Source organism: Musa acuminata, chromosome BXJ2-8 (genome assembly GCF_036884655.1).
Source record: "Musa acuminata AAA Group cultivar baxijiao chromosome BXJ2-8, Cavendish_Baxijiao_AAA, whole genome shotgun sequence".
NCBI lineage: Eukaryota > Viridiplantae > Streptophyta > Magnoliopsida > Zingiberales > Musaceae > Musa > Musa acuminata.
The window spans coordinates 32,917,470-32,944,187 of NC_088345.1; the positions used below are offsets into that span (position 1 = coordinate 32,917,470).

General features: G+C 41.8%; 1 protein-coding gene across 3 annotated transcripts; it reads right to left on the reverse strand.

Annotated features, from left to right (window-relative positions):
* Nucleotides 1-924: 924 nt before the first annotated feature.
* On the reverse strand, nt 925-12,846 carry LOC135584640 (uncharacterized). Of its 3 annotated transcripts, none has more exons than XM_065121342.1 (7): nt 12,378-12,845; nt 12,161-12,234; nt 11,938-12,076; nt 3,748-3,840; nt 3,521-3,643; nt 3,016-3,275; nt 925-1,497 (listed from the first exon to the last, which is right to left on the reverse strand). In XM_065121342.1, the coding sequence occupies exons 1-7, from the start codon at nt 12,547-12,549 to the stop codon at nt 1,387-1,389; spliced, it is 972 nt and encodes a 323-aa protein (XP_064977414.1). In that variant the 5' UTR covers nt 12,550-12,845; the 3' UTR covers nt 925-1,386. The 3 variants fall into 3 exon arrangements, with proteins under 3 accessions (XP_064977414.1, XP_064977413.1, XP_064977415.1); XM_065121341.1 differs by having other exon boundaries at nt 3,748-3,846; nt 12,378-12,844; XM_065121343.1 differs by lacking the exon at nt 3,748-3,840 and having other exon boundaries at nt 12,378-12,846.
* Between the last annotated feature and the right edge of the window lie 13,872 nt (nt 12,847-26,718).

The following is a 26,718-nucleotide window of genomic DNA, read 5'->3' on the forward strand; positions in this document are numbered from 1 at the left end:
TATTGTTTTATTAATTTTTAAAAAGGATTGTGAATAATAAGAGATTGTCAATAGTAAAAAAAGGGGCTCTAAATAGTTGTTTGCTTGGGAGAAAAAACCTGAAGTTCTCAAAGCAAAATATAAATAAATAAATTCAGACAATTTATGAATTATTTCAGAAAATTGAATTATATAATGTTTTTAAAAATATTACAGTAAATAAATATATAACGCTCACATGTGAGTCAAATTGCATAATATTTATGCAACAATAAATATCGTTTTATTGTTAAATGAAAATGACATTGGTTGATTCTTTTAGACACCTCCATCAGTCTCGTTCATACAAATTAGGTTTAGAATGATTTGGCATAGAAAATAAATTCTGGAATCAAGTTTGACTTCAAATATCTAAATGTTTGGATTCAGATAACATTCTTGAATAATATTATATTTGACTCATAAGCATCGCATAGGAACTTTTCATGGAAAATTATATATATATATATATATATATATATATATATATATATATATATATATATATATATATATATATATATATATATATATATATATATATATATAATTCGGGTTAGTTCGGAAATGATAATATCTGATATATACTTTCCTTCTTTTCGCTAATGAATTCCAAGGCCACGTCATTTCTAATTCAAAACGTATTCCTTTCATGATGACACATTTGGAAGTTAAAAAGAAATTCAGAGTTAAAATTAAGATATGGAATAAAAAACAACTTATATTTCTCTCTTCCATATTTTTAAATACGAGAAAAATACATAAAAAACGAACTGTTTTCCCACGTGCCATGGTTGACGTCAGAATCTGAAGGACAGTCCTGATATGAAACCGGTAGATTTGTGCTACGTGGCCTTCAATCTTCATTAATGCTTACACAACTTTCACAAATGTTATGCCACTCAATCAATATCATAAATATCTCGATGAAAGTAAAATTCAATTACAAGAAACTTGTAAATGAAAGTTAAACGTCATCACATGGCCCACCTTGAGGTTTCTCATCGAGACTGCCATAGTTATTGTACATCCATATGCTTTTTGCAACTCAAAAAAACCCTACAATGAATTATAAGCTGATTAATCCTCCCAAAGCATTTCGATGCCTCTCTCAAATTTACAAGGCATAAAGAATACAAGTATATGTAGATGAAACCTTTGTGTCCCCGTGAAACTGAAACTGAAACGAAAAATGGTGGCCACAGGATCAAACGGCCAGATCATTTAGATGTCATGGTGAACGCCCGCACCCGATCTGCAGCACTGAGAAAGGAGATGGCAACATGGCTGTGGACCGTCTTTCTTCTTCTTCTTTTTTTCCCTTCTTTTCAAGTAAATCTGCGGCATTGAGAAAGGAGATGGCATTGGTTATGCTCCCACAATGCCTGAGATCCATGGCACGACCACGGGTGCATTGGGGTGATTGTTCCTGTATGACTCAGAATACTCATCTTTGAAGTTCAACCGTGGTTTTTCAGCCTGCATTTGACAATATGAAAAGCTTGCAGATGAGAAAAAAAAGGAAGATTTGCATGTCAGTGAAGAAGTCAATTAAGCAAAACATGAACCCATAGCGTGCCAGTTAAATTCAGACATTTTAGAGGCACCTGCAACAACCAGGCTACAAGAAGCAACATCCTAAACCTCAAGATTAAGGTTGGATTCACTGGAATAGCAACTAAGAGTCGCTCAGCGAAGAAGAAGATTTTCCAAAACAAAATGTGCAGCATTTGATATTTGCCAAAGACAATGGGAAGTTAGAGCATAAGTTCCAATCAGGTTTAGATTACATAGCTAAACATCTACCCCAAACAAGGAAAATAATGAAAAGCAAAAAGAAGAGCAAGTTCTCCAGGATTTTACATAATACAAAGGCTTTTACAAAGTAATGTATATTACATCAAAAAAAAATAGAAGAAAGTTGTAATAGTCTCAACTAGTGCTACACGGAAATGAACAATAATAGGTAAATATATAACCTTTCTCAAAGAGCAATCTATCAGTACTCTATAAAAACAGAATTCACATGGTTCAGGCTTGAATTTTTACAAATATTATATTAAAATATTAACGGATCAACCTGTGTTGACTAAACTAGGATTCACGGTGTCTTCAGTGAACATTCAATCGGACAGATTGCTAGGGAATTACAGGCAATTGCAAGCCGCATGAATTAGAATGAGAAGTTTCTGACAAAAACCCAAATAATTAGGCAATATGGCATGCCATGTGGATACTAGATAGTGTGCAAATCATTAACCACCAGCAAAGAGCGACTTATACTACAAGAGACGAAGACCATATATCTGAAAGCACAAATCAGTATAAATAATATCACATCAGCTCTGTGGCCCTATGTAGGAAAATATCCGTCCAAAAAGGGGTCACCACATGATGGGAAGTTCCTCAATTACACATCAAACCCTGGTCCTCGCTATTGTTATCCCTTGAGAAGGATGTCAAGCTCTAAGAGTGGAGAAAATTGTGGCATCCTCATAGCCATTTCTTTAATGGGAAATGAATGGATTGGATATCAAGTGGCTTATTATTGATAACTTGGATTTCAACATTTTGGGACATGTGGTTAATTCTCATTCTATAGACGTTATTAGAGCAGTAGGAAATTCAGATCATTATGTAAATGCTGCTTGAACCGGGTAAAAGCAGTTATCCTTGATGGGTAATTGACATAGTTAATTTTGTAAATGATGCCACAAGAGAATCCAATTATCAGGGAAATTTATGAGTCAACATAGGCTCAGATATGTCTCAAACTTCTATAAAGGCTGCTCCATGTTTCTCTCCCATATGCCACCAATAAACTTGTCAATTGTAATATTGTATTCTATTTTGTGTTTACGTTTGCTTGTTGAACTAAAAAAATGTCATAAGTTAGACAGTTTGCATTTCATTAAAAGGAAGAAGAATCTACAATTCTACAACAAATTATGATCCAATGTACACGAAGCAATACTGCATCAACGAATTCAGTAGTACCTGCTTCAGCCAGCACTCCTGATGTTTGTGTTTGTATATATCTGGTGAGTAGCACCCAAACTCTGATGGGCAGTAAACCCAGATATTGCATTTCATTTCCCCTGGTTTTGCATTTTTGGCCTGATCTAAGCAAGCCTGACAACAATCAGCAGCACTTTCTTGATGGTGGGTAAGCCCCCATCTCACAGCAGCTCCATCATAATCAGTATGAGTCTTTGCATGGCATTCAGGAGGAAGGGGTCGACCAGGAATAATCTCCTCTGCAAAAAGATACATTAAGAGACCTCAAGTTAGATGCTTGTAAGTGTAATAAGAGTAAGTCCTAACCAACATATCTTTATAACAGCACAAGAGTCCTAACCAACATATCTTTATAACAGCACAAGACACATATGGGCTCATAAAATTTGCAGAGAAAAACTAATGTCCTATGAGGTTAAACTATTGAAGATAACATAGAGATGAAATAAGACTGAAGAAGATTCCAACTGGTGAACAGAGTTACCAAGGTCCTGCTCATTTTCAGGTTTATCATTGTGTTCAGTGTGAACAACATCAGCTGGCAACCATAGACCAATCGCTTCCAATAACATTTGCCAATTAGACGCCAAGGCTCTTTTCAACATTTCTACAAAACAAAGGTGATACAATTTAGATTTATATATATATATCATATATTTTTAAAAAAATAATCATATTTCTATTCATAGGCTTCCAACAGAGGCAGCATACTTGCTTCCTGAAAAGGGATGCTTGAATTTAAATTTGATTTTGAACTTGTCACCCTTTTAACTTCTTTAAGTTTTTCAACACGCCATAGGTACACTGCTTCTGCTCAAAAAAGAATGCATATAAGCTACAATTGAATTGAAAAATGTAAATTAGCAGATGCAGTAGGTTTGCTGGCTAATGTGCATGTCTGAAGTTAAATGCAACCTGTCATGCGTTGGCTCTTAATATGGAAGTATGTCCCTGGAAGCATACAAATCCAGGATTTAGATTTAACTTTGAAACCTTCTCACTGCCATTGGTTCTCATGTGAACTGGCTTGAGTATCAACAGAATGTTTTGGAAAATTGATCAGACAAAGTTAGATAATGTTATCACAGAATTTCAATCCTAAATAATGGCATGGAACTCAATTTCACCTTGGACCAGTTTATACCTACCAGTATTCACCAGTCCAGGCATGAACCAGTATGTAGACCACCTCATTTTGGATGGTCCAGGCCGCTTATCTAGAGGAAGATAAGTTATATCCTCATTGACAGGAATGTAAATGAATCCTATTAAATCACAAAGTGACTAGTTGAAAGAAAGATATACCAGGGACATATATGTTAGCATCGTAAAGGTACTAAGTGTGAAGGGGGGGGGGGTGGGGTGAATTAGTGCCTTCGAAAAAAAATTTAATTTAAAAAATTTCGCTCAAAAAATATGTATAGGAAATACGTTTAACTTACAATGAGAATAAGAATAGTGAGCAACTAAATCAGTTAATAATAATAAGAAAAAATATAAAGAGAAATACAAACCAGATTTATAGTGGTTCGGTCGTCCTGACCTACGTCTACTCCCGATTACTCTTCCCTCAAGGCCATCAACTTTCACTACCGATCCTTTTTTCAATGGACAAAGATCAACTACCCTTATTATAACCCTTTCTCCTTTTCACAAACTTAGAGAAAACCTTTACATCTCTCTTTTACAAGAAAACCACACCTCCTTAGTATGACCTCTAAACTTAAAGAAGAAGAGACTCAACACTTTTCAAGAGAGTTTACACACTTTAAATCATAAGTTTTCAGACAACCACAATGCAAGCATGAGTGGAGTATTTATAGACCCAAATGGTTTAAAAATAGAGCAAAAAATTCAAGTCCGCGAGTTTTCGGGATACTGGCGATACTACTGCTTGCGCCGGGCGATACTACTGTCGTATAGAGCCTGGGAATCTAGGCTTTGGCGATACCATCGTCGAACAAAACTTGGGAATCTGGACTTTGGCGGTACCATCGCCTGCCTGGGCAGTACTATCGCCGAGATTCTCGAAAAAATATAATTTGTGCTTTCCAGCTCTCAAGCAATATCATCGCTTGGGCCTGGCGGTACCACCACCCAGCCTAATCTCAGGTCACTGAATTGGCCTTCCAACAAACCCATTTCGACCCTGGTTCAAGCCCAATGGGCTCCTAATCAAGTTGGCACAGTTACGTCCCAAAACCAACTCAATTAGACTCTAAACAACTTCGATCAAGACTTAACTCTAATTATAATCATGAAGTCTTCGGCACGTTGTCCATCATGTCATCTGTTCATCCGGCACTTCATCCAAACCTCCGACGGATCATTCCTTCCTTCGACGTATTTCTTGGGTGGTACCATCGCCAAACAAAGCCTGGGAATTTAGGCTTTGGCGGTACCATTGCCTACTTGGGCGGTACTATCGTCGGGATTCTCGGAAAAGCACAAATAGTGCTTTCCAACTCTCAGGCGGTACCACCGCCCCAGCCCAACCCCAAGTCACTGAATTGGTCTTCCAACAGGCCCATTTCGACCCTGGTTCAAGCCCAATGGGTCCTAATCAAGTTGACATGGTTACGCCCCAAAACCAACTTAATTAGACTCTAAACGACTTCGATCAAGACTTAACAACTCTAATTACAATCATGAAGCCTTCAACATGTTATCCGTCATATCATCTGTTCATCCAGCACTTCATCCAAACCTTCGATGCATCATTCTTTCCTTCGACGTATTGTCCGATCTATTAGTATGTTGACCTCCCACATCATCCAATCTTCTTGGTGCAATACCCGATCCTTCTAGCCCGATACCTGAACTTATGGGACGAAGTCCATCCTCCGACACGTCGACCAATCCTCCGACCCGACGTCCAATCTTTGGCATGATGCTCTCCGGCCCAACGTTTAATTCTCCTGTTTCAATGATTTATCTTTTGATGGTTCACATCCATGATAGAAGTTTCTCCTGCGTCACTTATCTCAAACGTTTATTAGTCCATAAACTCATCAATTGATTTCATCATCAAAATCCGAGATTCAACAATATGTAGTTCAGTGATTGCTGAAACATCAAGAAATTAAACCAATCATGACCTTGAACAAAAGCAAAGTTCCCTTGGAGTTGAAGTAGCTAGTTCAGAAAAGGAAGAAAGACTGTCATAGAAAGAACCAAATTATTCTTTTAAGAAAAGTTGATAAGCACTATTACATAGAACATGGAATGCTATTGTCACAGGACAGGTAATTATACAAAATATGCCTTTTAATTTGGCTTGTAGCAAAGTTTAAGCTACTCAAACCAATTGGTGCATGCCAATATTTATCAGTCTATAGCCACCCAAGATGCAGATCGAACAATTTGTCTGTTTCTGTTCAATATGAATTTCACCTGATAAGCTTACTATGCTAAACTTAAAGGATGATAAGTTTACTATCCTGTCATAAACAAAGTTGTAAACGGAGTGTTTAATGTAATGCTTATATATGTCCATGTCTTTCAATTTTGTTCATGCTTTGCACAGCATGTAGAGGGCTAGCCACAAGCTTCGCAACCCCATTTTGGTTAACATTGGTGGCCACTTTAGGCTTGTAAATGAAAGTTATGTCATGTGGACACTTGTGAGCATTTTTGATATGTAGTGAACCATCTTTGACCCTTTGTTGTGCGGCCGTTCAGAGCTTATGAAGTCTATGGTTGTAATTTGCATTAGTTATAAAGTGTTTGCTAAAATGGTTGCTTGTAGATCCTGAGCGAAACACTTTCTCTAACCCATTTTTTCTTTTGTAGGTCCTAAGGGACTATAGGAGGTTTCAGGGAGGGTAACTTTTGCAGATGGACACGCAAGGGTGTTGCATGACTTAGGCAAAACCAACTAAGTTCATGACTTTGGTATCAGAACGTGACAAGCATACATAGAAACACTTAGCATGCAAACATAGGGAACCTAGCGGGGCTTGTATGCGGATGATGGAATGTTCATGGTCATCCTAAGGCAACCGAAACTCAGCGCTATGGAGCATTGAAACTTTCTTTTCGGCATGAGAAGGATACGCCTGTAGGAAGCTGAAGTGTGCAGCAAGTTCAATATGTTGCTAGGCCTCAATGGGTGCAGCGAGGGCGGGGTTGCATTGGAGAAGAGTCACAATTTAGCAAGTGCGTTTGCGGTGGCAAAACAATGTATAGTTTGTTCGGCAAGGTGGAGTAGTCCAAGAGGATAGTGGTCTCCGAAACTTCCCGAGGGAAGAATGCGAAGAGAGAAGTTGCTCCAACGGAACAGATATCCAGGAGGGATAAGTCTCGGCTCTCCAGAGGAAGAATCATATGTAACGGACCACACATGTTGAGAAGGGAGTACCTCAAGACGATAACTCTATAAAGCTCAACGAACCGAGCGAGCGACGAGGAGTCGTCGCATGATCTCATATGAGGTAATGTATCGGTGGACGCATTGCGAGATCATATGGGGGAGCGACCCAAGGCAACACCAAATAAAGGCACACTTGGAGCTGATATGGAGATCGAACTCAACGAAGGGCTGACCTGTGAAATGGTGGGCACGAGGGCTACCATCAACTTAATGCAAATCGAGAAGTGGAACAACTTGGGTGTAACTTGATGAAGTACCCAAACCACATGAAGGGAGTCGATATAAAAGACGGAATATAGAGTGGAGGCACAAAGCTTTCCTTAGATAGAGGTCAAGGACATAAATACTTACAGAGGCAAGAGCGAGATCATGTCGTTCCATGGGTCCCTCTTTCTGATGAAGCGACTCATCCTACATGATGCCAAAGATGAGGGAGCTTCGAGGCACATGCACCTTATCTCAGAGAAGCATTTAACAGAGAAACTAAGGCGACTCAACTTGCGGAGGCGAAGTTAGGGTCAAAATGCCTTGTTACATGACAAGAAGACATAGAGGCATGTACTTTTGAAGAATATGTCATAGTACTGCCATTCGAGTTGTCATGAAGAAAGCAATGTGCAGTAGAGATTGTGCTAGGGGAGGACAAAGGCATATGATCCAAACAATGGTGCACCAATTTCAACGAAGTCGATGGACTTTGGGAGCTACTAGGCGAAGGACTGCCCCAGAGCTATGCTTCGTCCGGGTGTGACTCGAGAGCTGGTGGACGAAGATCGACTACCAAGGAAGCGAACATAATCGGAGGTGACAGAGGCCCTGCAATGTGTTAGCAAAAGCCACGCATAGAGAGATCACAGTCCGAGTTCACCTCACAATGAACAATATACAATGGAGATGTCACCAGGAGGCGACATGGTGTAGAGGATCGTGGTGGAACAGTTTGAGGCAATGTGACACACACGAGACAAGTCCCACGAGGGACTAGGTCATAAGAAGGTATAATCGAGAGCTACTAGGAGCTCTACTTCAATGTACAACACGACAACAAGAAGGGTTATAGACTCAAAGAGTGAATGTCATGGTACCGTAGAGGCAGGTCTTCCGTGCGTGCATCGAATTTTACATCGGATAAAAGCTTTGGTCATCAGCATATGAAGGCTATGTACCACCGAGAGGGAATTCCGAATGTAAGTACTAGTGAGTCCCATAGGGGGACTTGATCATGTAGAGGTATGATCGAAGTGGTTGGAGAATTGGACCGCTCCAGAGCTCATATTCGCTTAAGGGAGCCCTACAAGTTAGAGGACAAGGTCGAGCAAGCGAATGTTACTACCGATGAAGCTAAGGAGAACAGAATTGGCACAAGCCCTACAACATGATGGCGAAGACCATGTATGGGAGTTGTAGTCTGTCTTTTTATCGACCTAAGGGAATTGCTCAAAAAACATAGAGGTGTTGAAGCAAGCAATCGAAAGGGACGAGGAAGCGACGAAGAGTCCAAAGGAACTTAGCTATCCAAAACTAAGCACCGATTAGAATGAAGGTGGACTTGGAGGAATGCCACAGTGCCGCAAAGGTGGATCTATTGATCGCAAAGAAAGAGATACAAATGTAAAGCGATGAATAATAGAGCCACGGTACCATAGAGGCGGGACTTCCGTGGAGTCATAAATCCCTTGCTCTCATTAAGGGAGAGCGTTGGTTGTGAAGGAGTCAAGGAGGTGGTGAATGCATAGGCAAACTCCAAGTATCAAGACAAGGCTGAAAGGTAGAGGCTAGGAAACTTCATAAGACCAGTGTCAACAAGCTTCTCATCAAGATAGTCGAAAGTGGAGGACTTTGGGGTGATGCAAGAGTGCTCGATCAAGGAACGAAGTAGGCAATATGCAGTGTTATACCTTTGCTACTCAGAGGAGTAGGCAGCAGAGATGATAGAAGAGATGGTACAATCCCAAAGGCGACCAAAACTATCAGAGAATTGCCCCAAGTCGGGGTGAAATTTTACTCTTTTCGGGCAAAATTTCTTGCATTCCAAAAAGTTCGATGGTAATGAAAAGGCGAATCACAGTAGCTAACCCAATGTAAAGAGTGCAAAGACTTCGAATGCTTAGAAAGTGTGAGTAAAGAGCAAGCGAAGACTAGTAATCAACTTGATGCATAAAGTACAACCCTCGATGAGGCAAGCGAAGTCAAGTAACCATTGTCTTTTCAACTCTTAAGAGAATGAGTGAAACCAAATACCCCAGCTCTCCTATTTATCCAGCAAAGGAGCTCTGCACAGGTTCAAAGACCATTTGAAAAAATCTAATGGAAGACAATAGTTGTCAAATCCTCACCAATGATGATTGGTGCAACTAAGAGTAGACTGTCTGCTTCATTTCTCAATAGAATGTCAATCAAAAGCGGAAATGATGCGAAGCTAGTTGGAAGTGACAGCTAAATGAGAAAAGAATCGATAGACAGATTTTGTGGAGGAAAGACCCCAAAAGCTTTAAAGTCTACGAGGCGATGCTCGTTAAGGCTCCAACAGGCATCCACCAAATTCAAGTGGCATGAGGCATTTGAGAGACTAGCGCATAACAAGGAAGGTCTTTTCCTTTATCTGAAGGATCCGTAAGAAGCAATAGGGATCAACACAACTCAGCCGACCGTACACCAGAGTCAGAGTCATTGGCGAGTTGAAGCAGCACGACGGATCAAAATTTGACTACTCAACAACAACGACAGAGAGCAGCTAGGAGCCAAGAGGCGCATTGCATCTATAGCGGAAGATTGAAGACTCAGCAAAGGCAATGAGATGTAGCATCTACAAACGGTTCAACGAGGACATCGAAGGAATAAGTAGAGGAGAATGTAATGGACAAAGTTATAAACGAGATGTTTGATTTAATGTTCATATATGTCCGTGTCTTTCGATTTTGTTCATGTTTTGCACAACATGTAAAGGGTTGGCCGTAGACTTGGCAGCCCCATTTTGGTTAGCTTTGGTGGCCGCTTTAGAATTGTAAATGAAGGTTGTGTTATATGGGCACTTGTGGGTATTTCGATCTGTAATGGATCATCTTGGACCTTTTGTTGTACGACCGTTCAGAGTTGTGAAGTCTATGGTTGTAATTTGCATTGGCTATAAAGTGTTTGCTGAAATGGTTGCTTGTGAATCCCGAGTAAATGCTTTCTCTAGCCCGTTTTCTCTTTTGTAAGTCCTAAAAGGCTATAGAAGATTTCGGGGAGGCTGTCCTTTGTAGACGGACACACAAGGGTGCCACATGACTTAGGCAAAACCAGCTAAGTTTGTGACAGTCCGGTACCATTACTATTTTTCTTATTTTGATAATTAGTGTCACAGCTATATTTTTCCCTCTTTTCTTCTCTCGTGCACACATTGTTTTTCATTCACTCTTTCTCTCATTCACTCTCCTTGGCCTCCTCCTTTCCCAAATCATCGCCTCATCTTACCGATGTGCCACCTCCTCTACTGTTGCCTTCTTCTGCTCCACCAGTTCTCTTCCTCACTTCTTCCCCCCTCTTCTCTCCTTCTTTCTCTCTAATTAGGATGATACCAATCCATATCAATGTTGGTATGCCAATCCACACCTGTACTGTACCAATTCAGCCAGTGATTGATAACGACACCAGACCAGTATTTGAAAACTTGGCTTCTAGTATATGAGTCTAGAATTATTTGATTTTTCTAGATCGTGGTATCCATTGTATACTTAAGTTGCTTGGTACATTAGATTAAGGATATTTCAATCTTCCAAATTCATCGAGTATGAAATATATAAGGATCAAGAACAAAATTTGTTGAATTCTTTTATAAATATAGTATGTTCAGTGTTTTCAGCTTTTAAGGGATGAATCCCAGAGAGGGATTCTGATAAAGACTATATTTTGGTTGTGATCTATGAAAATAAATAACAATTATGTGATTGGGCTCCCAATTATGGTGAGCTGGATCACATACCATAGTGATTCAGAATTCAAAGCAACATGAATAACTAGATAAAGGATTCAACGGCAGCAAAGCAATGCCTCCATCTATGCTGAAAAGCTAGCTTAAAGATATAGCCTATACTGGATGCCGGGTAAAAACTGTAGATGGTCAAAAGCAATGTCTGCCAGAAAATGTGCAAACTATGCTCTCAGAGTCACCTATGCCTGCAAAAATTGAAGATCCTATATGCAATGCAAAACTTGACCAAAAAAGAATGGATTGTGTTTCTTGGTAAAATCCAAAGTAGTTGCAAAATAGAAGCTCTGATGTGGTTCATAACCACATCAGATCAGTCCAAAATCAAATCTAACATATAAGATTAGACATCAATCAAATCTGAGATTGAAATACAAAGTCCCTGCAAAATCTAAGATGCCTTAAAATGCAAAATCAATCAATTTCTCAGAACTTTTTTTTTCTGAGTTCGTCAAAGCATTGAGTTCTGTACTCCAATGTATTAGTGACCAACTTGAATCAAATATTCACAAGAAAAATGGTCGATCAGCAAATCCAATCATATGAAAGGACCACCCACCTCGTTGTTCTGTCACATTGTTATCTTTAACGCTTTGCAGCTTCTCAAGAATCTCATTGGCCAGCTTCTGCTTCACAGGTTGCGGCAACTTCAAAACCCTCTTCTCGTCTTTCAAGAGCTCCTTTCTCAGTTTCCTCACCTGTTCACATCCATAAAACAAAAACATTTTTTGTCAATCAAATCCTTATATAAGACTGATGAGAATTTGAACCTGCGAGCTTACCGCTCTAACCAGCTCCACGGGCTCAGCATCTCTTCGAACCCTAATCGACTCTTGTATCCTCTCAAGTTGATCCACTATAAATTCCACAAAACAACAGCAGCAGCGATTAGACTTAAAGATTTTCAATTTATTCGCAATGAAAATGCAAGTAAGCCCCAAAACTAAGAGATTTGCCAACTATAGCAAGGTTACAGCAAGACACGAGCCATCCTTGTACCCGAAAACGGATCGCTCGAGGAAACAAGGGAGAATGAGGTGTAGAACGTTCGGAGCACGAGGAGGGCCGCGACGAGATTAACGCAGCAAACCACGACGGTGATCCGCTTGAAGGAGCAGCAGAACTTGCCACCGCCGCCGCCCCTCCCCCACACTACCGCGCCCCTCGCCATCCCTTCACCGCCCTCATGACATCGTCGCCACCATCCGCAGTCAGGTCTCGGGCGTCGGTCGATTCGATCCTTTGCCTCCGAGTTCCGCAAAGGGAGAGGGGGCAATGGGAGATTGACGATTCGGGGGATCGCAGTGGGCCTTATTGTCGTCGTCGAGGAAGCTCGCGCTTTGGTCTGATGGAGACCGGCGAATGGAGCCCCAGCTTGAGAACCGCGGCCGAACGGGAATCAGAAATCCTCCACCATCGCAACCGAGGTGGTGTGGGTGGCCGTCACGGACAAAATAAATGCTGGGGATTGGAGTTCAGCTGCCCCGATGCAAACACGCACCAATTTCCTCTCGCCCATTAGGACCACGACCGATGTCTCTGTCTTGGGACCCCACCCGATGTCTACGGCTTGGGACCCCAACCCGTGTTTGAGCCGGAAATCGTGAATGGTGTCTCATTGGCTGACGGGAAACCAGAGGCGTGGAGCCCAGGGGCCCACGTCAGCAGCTTGAATGCGAGAAAACCATACTTAGACATCCCAACACATTTACCCAGTCTTACCTGCCTCGTAATTGGAAAAACACAGAAGCGTGGTAGGTAGGGACAGGTGAAGTGCTCGTCGGTATACTTCGTTTTTGGGATGATTATTTTATGATAATTCGAAAGAATGGTTTAATGTACAAATTATATTACTATACAAAGAATGGTTTATACGTTGCGCATATCACATTTGATATATTTCTCTTTCTTTCATGAAACTTTTATTTTTTTTTTGGAATTTTTCATGATCATATAATAGATAACTTACGGGTAGCAAATTCTTTAGGAATCGGATCTTTGTCCTTCAGCTCTGATCAGGCTCCGACCAATTCAAACATATATGTTTAGCAAAAATTAACCAAAACCTTAATTAAAGGGACATCAGTTCTTATGAATTTATTTTGACTGAGAATCCATATCATGAGATTCATTTATGGCCTATAGGACGTCGATGAGGTGTCATGTGCCCGTCAACTCGAAGTCAAAGGATACATGTTAACGTACGTCAACTTCATGTTCCTCGTAGTAAATACAACTTTGGATATCATTTTCGTTATTTCTTTCTAATGTCATCCAAGGAACACATAGCCTGCATCCAAAACATACAGCAAAAAAAGAATGTTGTAGTTCTCGACACCTGTATCAGTTACACAAGTGACACCATGTATATATGAAACATTATAATTTTTTTACGGCATAGATGATCATGATTCAAATTCTGAAAATTATTTTTCCACTGATAAAAAGTAAAAGTAAAATTGGGAGTCCTGTGCATGTAACACCGAGCAGTTGATGTTATAACATTTATCGAGAAATTAAAGCAGGGTTTAGGGCTTGTTATAAATGATGATGTTGGTAACACCTTATCTAACAATCATTTATGGACTATAGGACCATAAATGAATGTCATTTAGCAGTTGATGATATTGGTAATACCTTATCTCACATTCATTTTATGATTTATAAATGATGATATTAGTAACACCTTATCTATCGGCTGCAACTACATAACTACTAGGAAGGTTTTTTCGGTGGTACTGCTGCTAAGGTGAGGCTTCGTACTTCTATTCAACATGATGGAGTTGGATGTTAGGTGGTTGAGTTGATCTTGATGAGCTGAGTCCGATGTGGAAAAGAGACCATCTTGAATCGCTATTCTTACACAAAGATTGATATTGGATGAGGTTTCCAAAGTGATCCCTTCGATTATCGAATCAAGCTTCCGAAGTAAATAAGATAGAGATAAAAGTGAGAAAGATTTGACAACGATAATTATACCTTATTTTATATTTTATAACCCATAATCATTTGTAATTAGAAGAATACTTCATGTGATGCCATCGTATCGGAGCTTTTTTTTTTCTTCTTCTCATGTCTAAAATGTCAGAGCTTTAATCGGAGGTAAATATTTTTTCAATTAATTAATTTGTATCATGTTTAGATTAAAGGAAGCTTAATACACATGATACAAATATATATATATATATATATATATATATATATATATATATATATATATATTGTTATACCTTGAAATATCTTGAATATTATTGATGATATTTTTGTTATGTTGTAATGTTTTGATGATTATATGATGAATCATGTATACAGAGAAGGAATAGAGTGATTAATTGATTAGTTAACCATGGAGAAGGAATAGAGTGATCGATTGATCAGCCAGTGATCCTTGGAACTAATAAAATTCTAGTTTTTGAAGAGGGGAGTGATTGAAAAATCTGTCAAAAATATGATGAGCATCAAAAAAATTATAAAAAAAAATGATGATAGAAGAGAATAAAAGGGACACTTAAAAGCTAAGTATCCTAATTAAACATAATGACTTATAATTTCAAAAACTCTGATCTCTCAGCCCCTCAGCATCTTTTACATCTCTTCTTTAGTATTGAATCTAAGACATTACATCGTCTCCTATTTATAGAGGATCAAACCTAAAACTTTGACTTCAATTGAAATGTTGACTTCTATTTTTTTTTTAATTAAGACTCTTAAAATAAATAATTTATTTATTTAAGATCAAAAACAAATTTAATATTCCCAGAGGAGTGACTCACCCTCTCAGTTGCTTTGATTTTAGGTGTTATTTTCGTACTCGTTGTTCGCATTAATAAATAGTTTTTCTTGTATCGGTAAAGAAAACATTGATCGAAGAGTACATATCCACTACCCTTCTCTCTACTCTCCTCAGCTTAAGAGAAGAAATTGGGCAATGGACATGCAATGCAGAAGAGGTAAGAGAAGGAACCATAAGTAGCAAAATTGCTGCTATGACTCGAAAACTCTATGCGGTCTGAGGGGTTTATTCCTTCCTGAAGAGCTGATGTGCGTGTAAATAGTGACCTCTTTACGTTTACGTCACACCGTTCCTTTTGATGGGGTCGGAACGGAAAGTGAATGAGATTGCACCTTAGCACGTTTGGGTTATTATCTTTATTGTTAGTTTGGTAGAAAATTGATAATATTATATATCCTTTTTTATTTACGTATAGTGTATATATATATATATATTTACAAATTTATATATATATTTTCTCTTGTAAAAAAATAAATGATGAAACTGAGATTTGATTTTAGGACTTATGATTAATCATTAATATTTTTATCAGCTAAATTAATTTATAGATTAAAATATTTATTTGATGTTGTTTTTGGCCCTCAATCTTACACTGTAAATCTTGCACGATTGATTATTGACTAAAATTTTTGTTGACACAAATACCCTTTAGAACTTATATGGTAGTAAAAAATGAAATATATTTTAATTATTTTATTTTTTTAATTCAATATAGTACATCTCAGTAATGGTTTCATTGATATCAATGACAGTGGTATGTGGAGGAAACTAATACTGGAGAACGACATATAATATATCTTTATATATTATGAAAATTCACAAGGAACAATATATGAAAAACCCTAGAAAAATAGATGAAATCTTTTGCCGACAGCCGGCCAAAACAAGCTTTTGACTTTTCTCGACCTTCTCAATTAAGTTTTCCCTGTGAAACAAGCATACATACCGAGGATGGCACTGCACAATGAATCCTCTCCTGTGTCACATGCGAGTAGTGGGCCTTTTAGGGACAGCAACCATTAAATTCTGAGACCGGCGGACTTGTCGAGTCCCTTCATTGCTCTGCCGATACCTAATTCGACTCACCAAGCCACATGCTGCATCACCAACCGGATTCCCATACCTTGTTCTCCTCTTCACCAACCATGGCCGCCCTCTTGCTACTGACTTCCTTTTCAATGGATTTCGAGGAGCTAATTACGTGAATTTGACTGATTCTGCTACCATCACATCCGATGGAGTCCTCCAGCTGACAAATGCAACCGATCGGGATAGACCGGCCATGCCTTCTTCTCTTCAGTACCGCCTTCGTGTTCGACATCGTCTCTTTGACCGGCGGAGGCGGTCATGGCTTGGCCTTCGTCGTCTCTCCCTCGAACAATCTCTCCGAAGCCCAACGTGGTCCGTACCTCGGACTCTTCAGCCGAAACGACACCGGCAACTCTTCCAATCATATATTAGCCGTCGAGTTCGACACCGCGAGGAATTACGATACGGAGCGTGACATCGACGACAACCACGTCGGCGGTCAACAGCATCATCTCCGACGTATCCGAGTCTGCGTCCTACTACACGAGCGAGCACGAGAACGTGGCGGTGATGCTGGAGAGCGGGCAACCGATCCAAGCTTGGATCGACTACGATGGCGCCACCGAGATACTTAATGTGACCATATCACCTCTCTCTGTGCCCAAACCACGATGGCCTCTCATATCCAATGTCACAGATCTATCGCAGGTTTTCGAGGAGTGCATGTACGTCGGCTTCTCAGCTGCGACCGGGAATCCGTCGAGTAATCACTACATATCGGGATGGAGCGGAGTTACAGTAGCAAATTACCAGTCTTATGTGAGTTCATTTACGATTGTTACATATCGGGATGGAGAGGAGTTCATTTACGATTGTTACAGTAGTCGTCGTAGCTCTAGCGATTGCTTCTTACTGGTATCTTCGGCAGCGAGCGAAGCTGTCAGCGAACCTAGAAGACTGCGAGTTGAACTACTCTCAGGTGATAAGCAGATAAGATATTTAGCAGTTGAGGAAATCTCTAGGCAGTTAAGATGTATAATCTTCCTGTTGAATATGTATAAATAGCTATCTAGAATTCACTGTCTAAATGAACTAGGTAATTATATCTCATACATTTCATAGTTTCTTTTATAATTTCTATCTTTCCTACCTGCGTTGGCAATCGCCTATCATTTCCTCTACCACGGCGCATCTCGGCAACATTAATCCAAAGCAACAAAGCAGTCACCTCTCGCCACAGTCATCACTGCCTTCCTGTGGTTGTTTTTACAGCTTCTATCTACAGCCATTTCCCTCTGCCGTAGCAATTTCTCTGCCACAGCAATCTTTACTGCCACAACAAGCTTTAGCAAATGTAACTGCTATAGTTTTTTTTTTCACCTAATCGCTGCAGATTTCTCGCTCATTGCTGCAAACAACTTTGGCAACTCGCTCGCATACTCGCATGCTCGGACTTCTCTCTAATTTGATGAAAATGAAACAAGAGAGAAGTACTATTGTTGATTATCTACAATATATCAAAGTTATCATCGACGACTCAACTTTGATAGGTCATTCTCTCAGTGATGAAGAAGTCTTAATCCATACCCTCAATGGCCTAGGAGGTGAGTACAAAGAACTGACAACAGCACTTCGGGCACACGACTCACCAATATCATTCGAAGAACTTTATGATAAGTTGATCGACTATGAGATGTACTTGAAGCATGATGATAGGTTGCCCGGACCACTTATTACAGCTCAGGTCAATCAAAAATCCAAGGGGAAGAGTAACCAGTATAATAAGCACGTCAACAACAATCTGGCTAAGCTGCCTCTTAGCCCTATGGGGCCCAGACCAAACCCCCCCTTATCCATATCAAGATGGTAACTTTCATAATTCTCAACCGTCGCGTCTTGACTTCACAAGCCACCAATGAGTCGTTTGTCAACTATATGATAAAGTCGGACACTCCGCGAAAGTCTATCGGTCTCGCCCCAGACTCCCTACTCCATCACAGTAGCCTCGGGCGCCTCTCATCATATCACCTCTGATCTTCAAAACTTGTCCATCCACAACAACTATGATGGAAATGAAGATATCATCATCGATGATGGTAAAAGAATTCTTATTACTCATTCTAGTTCCTCAACGCTTAGTTCACTTACCACAACTTTTACACTCGATGATGTTCTGTGTGCACCTTACATTAAAAGAAACCTCATTTCCATTTCTCAATTCTGTAAACAAAATAATACCTCCATTGAATTCTTTCCTAACTTTTTTCTTGTCAAGGATTTGAGCACGTGGGCATCTTTAGTCCAAGGTCAGAACAAAGATAATATTTATGAGTGGTCATTCACTTCGCAAATTATCCTACCTACTGCTCACTCTTCAATCGTAGCTCTGGTTGATGTATGACATCGTCGTCTTGGTCATCCCTCCTCTTTTATCCAGCAAAAATTACTTTTTTGTTATTCTCTTCCTACCTTGAAAATCAATAGCACTGTCAATCATTACGATGCTTGTCTTTGCAATAAAAGTCATAAACTGCCTTTTGGAACAATCTCCATTTCTTGCTCTAAACTATTTGAAATCATTTATACCGATGTGTGGGGCCCTGCCCCAATTCCTTCTTTTGAAAAGTTTTGTTTTTATGTCATTTTTGTAGACTATTTTACTAAGTACACATGGTTATATCTTCTCTACCATAAGTCTGATATTTCCATAGTATTTACCAACTTTCGGAAGTTAGTTAAGAATTTTTTTCAATCTTCCATTAAAACAGTTTACTCTAATGGCGGAGGTGAATATCAAGCCCTCACATCCTGTCTCTCCGCTTGTGGTATACAACATCTCAAGTCACCCCCACATACTCCCCAATTGGTTGGCTCTATCGAACACAAACATCGGCATATCGTTGAAATTGGTCTCTTCCTTCTACATCAAGCATCCATGTCACCACCTTTTTGGTCAGTGGCTTTTCAAACTGCAGTTTATCTCATTAATCGTATGCTCACTCCGGTCTTACAATACTAGTCATCATTTGAAAAATTATTCCACAAGCTTCCAAACCTTCATAAACTCAAAGTTTTTGGCTGTTTATGTTATCCATGGCTCCGTCCCTATGCTTCACATAAGCTAACATCACGATCTAAGCCTTGCACTTTTATAGCACTTTTCGATGCTATAAACCCCAAACTAAAAAAATCTTTATATCACGTCATGTTATTTTTGAGGAGTCTATCTTTCCTTTTCAAAATAATCCTACTATGCAGGCTACTCCGATAAACATACATCATTGGAATATCCCTTCGATCTCATCACATGAACCTCCAATGACACCGTCCAGTCCTTACCCTCAAGATCCGCATACTACTATTACTCCAGTTTAATAGCTTCTCACTCCATCTATTTCTCCACTCACTTCCTCACAAGTTTTCCCTATTAATGAAGTAATACCCTCGGCAATATTGCCACTGGCTTTACCTTCTCCTAGATCTAGTGACATTGTCGTGCCGATAGTTGGCCCGGTCCATGAAAGTGACTCGCCCTCGGCTATACCACCAACACAATATACCACTTCCATCTCTCCTAGACATCCAATGATAACACGCTCCAAAAGTGGTATTTTCAAACCACGTCAAGTTCTTGACTTACATGCTATAACAAGTTCCTCCACTAAGGCCAGTGAACCCACTACAATCACTCAAGCTCAAAAATCTTCTCACTGGCGTAAAGCCATGTGTGAAGAATATGATGCTCTCCTCCATAACTCTACATGGACCTTAGTACCCTTTCATCACACACAAAATATAATCTGGTGTAAATGGGTCTTTCGAATTAAGTGAAACCCAAACGGATCCGTTGCTAGATATAAAGCACGTCTAGTCGCCAAAGGGTTTCATCAATGACCTAGTGTTGACTTCATAGAGACATTTAGTCCCATTGTTAAACCCACAATAATCCGTCTTATCCTGAGTTTGACCATCTCCAAGGGCTGGCAAATATGATAATTGGATATTAACAATGCCTTTTTACGGGGGTCACTTACTAAAGATGTCTTTATGCAGCAACCTCTTGGTTTCGTTCATCCTCAATATTCGAGGCATGTCTGTAAATTTCAAAAAGCTATTTGTAGACTTTGTCAAGCTCCAAGGGCTTGGTATACCGAGCTTGGCTCATTTTTTACTTCAATTGGCTTCATCAATTCCAAGTCTGATACCTCGTTATTCATTTGTCAGCACAATAGAAGTACAATATATCTTTTAGTATATGTGGATGATATTATTATCATAGGAAATGATCCTTTGAAGACTCAGGCATTTCTAAAGCACTTTGTCATGGACTTAGCTGGTTTTGCCTAAGTCGTGCGGTACCCTTGCGTGTCCGTCCGCAAAATTCAGCCTCCCCTCAGCCTCCCACGGTCTCTTATGACCCACAAAAGAGAGAACGGGTTAGAGAAAACGCCTCATTCGGGGATCCATAAGCAAACATTTTAGAAAACACTTCATAGACAATACAAATTACAAACAGACTTTACAAGCTCTGAACAGTTGCACAACAAAGGGTCAAAATGGTCCATTATAGACTAAAAATCTCTCACAAGTATCCACATGACATAACCTTTATTTATAAGGCTAAAGCGACCACCAAACCCAACTAAAATGGGACTATTAAGCCTTCGGCTGTCTCTCTACATACTAGGTAAAAAATGAACATACCAAAAGACACGAACATACATAAGCATTACATCAAACATCCTGTTTAGAAGTTTGTCCGTGACATTCTCCCCCACTTATTCCTTCGACGTCCTCGTCGAAGCCTTTGCCGACACTGCAACTCCTTGCCTTTGCTAAGTCTTCAATCTTTTGCTCCAGCTGCAATGCACCTCCTGGCTCCCAGCTGCTCTCTGCTACTATTTTTGAGTAGTCGAACCTTTGATCCGCCATGCTACTTCAACTCACCAATGATTCTGACTTTGGTGTGGGTTTGGCTGAGTTGTGTTGATCCTTATTGATTCCTGTGGATCATCCAAATGAAGAAAAAGACCATCCTTACTGATATGGCAAAAAATGGCAGACCCCACTCCTGGCAACGTCCCCCGCACGTGGACAGGCGCGGCGCCCTAGGAAGAGCAACGAGGGTGACGGTCTGCGTCCGGACGTCAGCTTCGCTGAGCCCACAACCCCCTCAGTTGACCCAACACAGTAGGACAAGACCGAAGTAGGTAGCGGTTGAAGCTCGCCCATACCCTGCGATTCCCCGGTCCCCTACGCAACGTCCTCGGCGATGTCGGACGCTATCAGAGGTACAGCCCCGACTGATGGGATGGCGCGCCCGGTAATGCCGAGTCCCCCTATAAACACCCCTGAGCCAGAAGGAGAAGGGGGGGGGCTACCTCCTGGAAGAAAAACGACCTCCATGTCACTCTCTAACTTGATCGTCGGAGGGGTCGGGTGGAGCATCCCGACCCGACCTTTGTGCAGGTACCAAGCCAAGGCCCCCGTCCGGACACGCAGAATCCCCGCCCGGAGGAAGTCGCAGCGTCGCCCCGGGTCCGAAGCTGCACCCGACCGCCTTGGCAGAAATGAGCAACGCCCCAGGGAGATCCCCGCCATTTGGACCCCCGAACGAGCCGAGACGACCCCCCGGGTCACGGCTAAGAAAAAGGTGTTTACCCTAACACTTACTATGCACCAATCTCTCAAATGCCTCAGGTTGCTTGATCTGGGTGGATGCTTGTTGGAGCTTTAACGAGCATCATCTTGCAAACTTTTGAAGTTTTGGATCCTTCCGCCACAAAATTTGCACATTGACTCTTCTTTCACTTAGTTGTCACTTCCAAGTAGGTTCGCATCACTTCCGCTTTCGATTGACATTTCGTTGGGAAATGAAGCGGACAATCTACTCTCAGTAGCACTGATCACCGTTGGTGAGGATTTGATAACTATTGTCTTCCAATATCTTCGAAGGGTCTTTGAACTTGTGCAGAGCTCCTCTGTTGGATAGATAAGAGAATTGAGGTACTCAGTTTCGCCCATTCTCTTAAGGGTTGAGAAGGCAAAGGTTACTTGACTTCGCCCACCTCCTTGAGGTTGTACTCCATGCTGTTAGGATCAAGAGCACTAAGAGGGGGGGGGGTGTGAATTAGTGCAGCGAAAAACTTTCGACGATTAAAACTGCGTTCGTACGTTGAAATCTGATTCCGACGTAAAAGTCGTTTCGTGCAGATAATAACTTTGAAAGCTTACGAAAACGTATTTGAAGTAAAGTAAGGAAAGCAGTTTGTAGTTAAGATAGAAATTAAAATGTAAGCGCAAATTGAAATATGATGTTCGTACGATAAAACCGATTTCCGTCTTAACGCCGATTCGAAAAATACTTAACTACGAAACACGTTCATAAATGAGCAGAAGGTAGTAAGCTATTGAGGATGTTTGCAATAAAGATAAGATGCTCAAAGTAAATGCAAACTGAGATTTAGAGTGGTTCGGTCAATCTTGACCTACATCCACTTTTGGCTTCCTCCACCAACGAGGTCACCGATGTCCACTAGAGGCCTTCCTTCAATAGGCGAAGGCCAATCACCATTTTACAGTTTCACTCCTTTTGACGGACTTAGGAGACAACCCTTACAAACTTTTCTCTCCTCTCTTGAAAGATCAAAACTTGGAAAAAGAGGGAGAACTTCTAGCCTTTACAACACTTTTAAGCTCTAAAAATCACATAGTAAGATTGAATTTTTGGTGCCCTTTCATGCAGGAAAGGGTGGGGTATATATAGGCCCCAAACTAGTTTGAATTTGGAGCTTAAAAATGTCTTTTCTTGGATTTCCGGTCCTGGCGGTACCACCTCCTGATTGGGGCGGTACAACCGCCTAACAGCTCGGAGACTGAGCCTCTGGGCGGTGCCACCGCCTGACAGGGGCGGTTGCACCGCCTAGTCTCGCTAAGAGACTGAGCCCTGGTGGTGCCACCGCCTAATTGGAGTGGTTGCACTGCTTGGTAGAGCTCGGAGACCGAGCTCAAGCGGTTCCACCGCTTGTCAAGGGTGGTTGCACCGCCCAGTCTCGCTCGGAGACTGAGCCTAGGCGGTGCCATCGCCTGCCTGGGGTGGTTGCACCGCCCAGCTTTCTTGGGAGACCCTCTCCTGGGCGGTGCCACGGCCGACCCTAGCGGTGCCATCGCCTAGTAGGAATTCTGGTCCGGATGGGTTGATCCATTTGGCCCAATTTGGGTATGTCAAGGGCCCAATTGCCCCCAGATTAAGTTAATGGGATCACTCCCATTCCTAACTTAATCTACATGCTAACTACGACATTTCTTAAGACATTTACTACAACTTGCTCCGGTGCGTCAATCACTTCTTCCGGCGAGCTTCCGACGAACTTCCGGCGAACATCCGACGAACCTTCGACGATGCTCCGACGGACTTCTGGCAAACTCCTGGACTTGCGACAATCCACTTGGCGAGTTCCGACGAGCTTCTTTTGGCAAGCTCCTGGACTTCTCGAATTTGTTCCCGTAGAACCTCCGACGACCGTCCGGACTTCCGTCGAACTCTCGAACTCCTAACGTGATCATAGTCTTGACTCCAGCGTAACTCCTACTGCATGTCTTACTTTTATCGTAGTTAATCCTGCACACTTATCTCAACATATGGATTAGATAACAAATGACAATTGACTTCATCATCAAAATCCGAGATTCAACACATGTATCGAGCTGGTTACTGGCCTTTGCCTGCTCTTTGCTCACACTTCTGAAGCACTTGAAGTGTTTGCACTCCTTGCGTTGAGTTAGTTATTGTGATTTACCTTCTCAATGCCATCGAACTTCTGGAATGCAGGAAGTTTTCACCCCAACTTGGAGTAATTCTCTAATAGATTTGGTCACCTCTAGGATTGTACCGTCTTCTCCATCAACCCTGCCGCCTACTCCCCTGAGTAGCAAAGGTACAACACCGCGTACTGCTTACTTCGTTCCTTGGCCGTGCACTCTTGCATGACTCGAAGTCCTTCACTTTCGGCTATCTTGATGAGTAGCTCGTTGACATCGGTCTTATGAAGTTCCTTGGCCTCTGCCCTTCAGCCTTGTCTCGGTACTTGGAGTTTGCCTCTGCATGCTCCACCTCCTTGACCCCTTTCACAGCCAAGCGCTCTCCCTCCATGAGAGCAAGGGATCAATGACTTTCACGGAAGTCCCGCCTTTGTGGTACCATAGCGCTGCCATGCCCATGGCCCTACTATCCGTCGCCTCGCATCTGCATCCCTTTTCTTCACGATCAATATATATGTCTCCGTGGCACTCCTCTGAGTCCACCTCCATTCTAACTGATGCTTGATTTTGGGTAGCTAAGTCCCTCTGGACTCGTCCTCGCTTCCTCGCCTCTTTCGACCCCCTGCTTCAACACTTTTGTGTTCTCCAAGCAGCTCCCTTTAGTCGATAGAAAGACATACTACAACTCCCATGCATGGCCTCTACCATCGCATTATAGGGTTTGCACCGATTCTGTTCTCCTTAGCTTCCTTGGTAGCAACGTTCGCTTGCTCGACCTTGTCCTCTGACTTGCCGGGCTCCCTTAAGCGAATATGAGCTCTGGAGTAGTCCAACTCTCCAACTGCTTCGATCATACCTCTGCATGATCAAGTCCCTCCCATGGGACTCACTGATACTTGCATTCGAACTTTTCCTTTGGTAGAACACAGCCCCCATATGCTGATGACCAAGGCTTTCATCCGATGCACGCACGGAAGACCTGCCTTTATAGTACCATGGCCTTCACTCCTTGAATCCATAGCCCTTCTTGCTATCATGTTGTTCACCGAAGTGGAGCTTCCAGTAGCTCCCGATCATACCTCCATATGATCTAGTTCCTCATGGGACTACGTTGTGTGTATCGCATTGCCACGAACTGTTCCATCACGATCCGCTGCACCATGTCGCCTCCTGGTGACATCTCTATTGCATTCTGATCCTTGTGGGATGAACTCGAATTGTGAACCCTTCATGTGTGGCCTTTGCCAATACATCACAGGGTCTCTTTCCACCTTTGATTTTGTTCGCTCCTTTGGCAATCGACCTTCATCCACCCACTCTTGGGTCACATCTAGATGAAGCACCGCTCTAGGATAGTCCGTCGCCTAGTAGCTCCCAAAGTCCCCCGACTTCACTGCAATTAGTGCACCATTGTATGGATCTTGGGCCTCTACCCCTACCAGTACAATCTTCGCTGCGCACTGCTTCCTTCATGGCAACTTGAATGACAACACTGTGGCGTATTCTTCAAGAGTACCTGCCTCTGCATCCTCTTGCCCCGTTCTAAGGCCTTCTGAACCCAACTTTGCCTCTGCAAATTGAGTCGCCTAGTTTCTCCATCAAATGCTCTTCCGAGATAAGGTGCATGTGCCCAGAAGCTCCCTTTGTATTTGGCACCATGCAAGATGAGTCCGCTTCGTCAGAATGAATGACCCATGGAACAACATGATCCCGCTCTTGCCTTTGTAAGAGTTCATGTCCTTGACCTCTGTCTAAGGAAAGCACTGTGCCTCCGCTCGATGTTCCATCTTCTATGTTGGCTCTCTTCATGTGGCTTGGATACTTCGCCAAGTTATACCCAAGTTGCTCTGCTCCTCGTTTTTGCACTGAGTTGATGGTGGCCTTCGCGCCCACCATTTCACGGGTCAGCCCTCCCTTGAGTCCGATCTCCATATCGACTCCAAGTGTGCCTTCATTTGTGTTGCTTTGGGTCGCTCCCCCACTTGATCTCACAATGCATCCACCAATGCATTCTCTCGAGTAAGATCATGTGACGACTCCTCGCCGCTTGCTCAGACCATTAAGCTTCGTGGAGTTGTTATTTATTGAGGTACTCCTCATCAACATGTGAGGTCCGTCCCACATGATTCTCCCTCTAGAGAGCCGGGACTTATCCCTCCTGGATAACTGTCCCGTTGGAGCAACATCTCTCTTCGTTTCGGAGACCACCATCCCCTTGGACTACTCCGATCTGCTGAACAAACTATGCATTGTTCTGCCTCCTATAAACGTACTTGCTAGATTGCGACTCCATGTCAATACAGCCCCTACTGCACCACTCAAGGCCTAGCAACATGCTGAACTCGTTGCACACTTCAGCCTCCTACGGACGTATCCTTCACATGTCGAAGAGAAAGTTTCAATACTCCATGGCGCCGAGTTTCAGTCGCCTTGGGATGGCCACAAACATTCCATCATCCGCATACAAACCCATGTATGAGTACCGAATTCTTTGAGTTAACAATTCCCCTTACCTCTGTGAGCTTTGCACAACTCTTTCGATCGCTGAGCAACTCATTCCACGTTACATGGTCTCATCCTTTACCAAGTGCCTCGCTTACCTTGAGCATCATCAAGTATAGTTGTCAATGTTGAGTCGTAGCTTAAACTCAGCCATCCCAACCTTTGTGCGCTCCGCATTCTTCCAAGCTTGCCAGTTCTCATGGTGCCTTTTATGCGTAGGGTTGGCCATTCCTCTGAATGCTAATGTCAGATGCT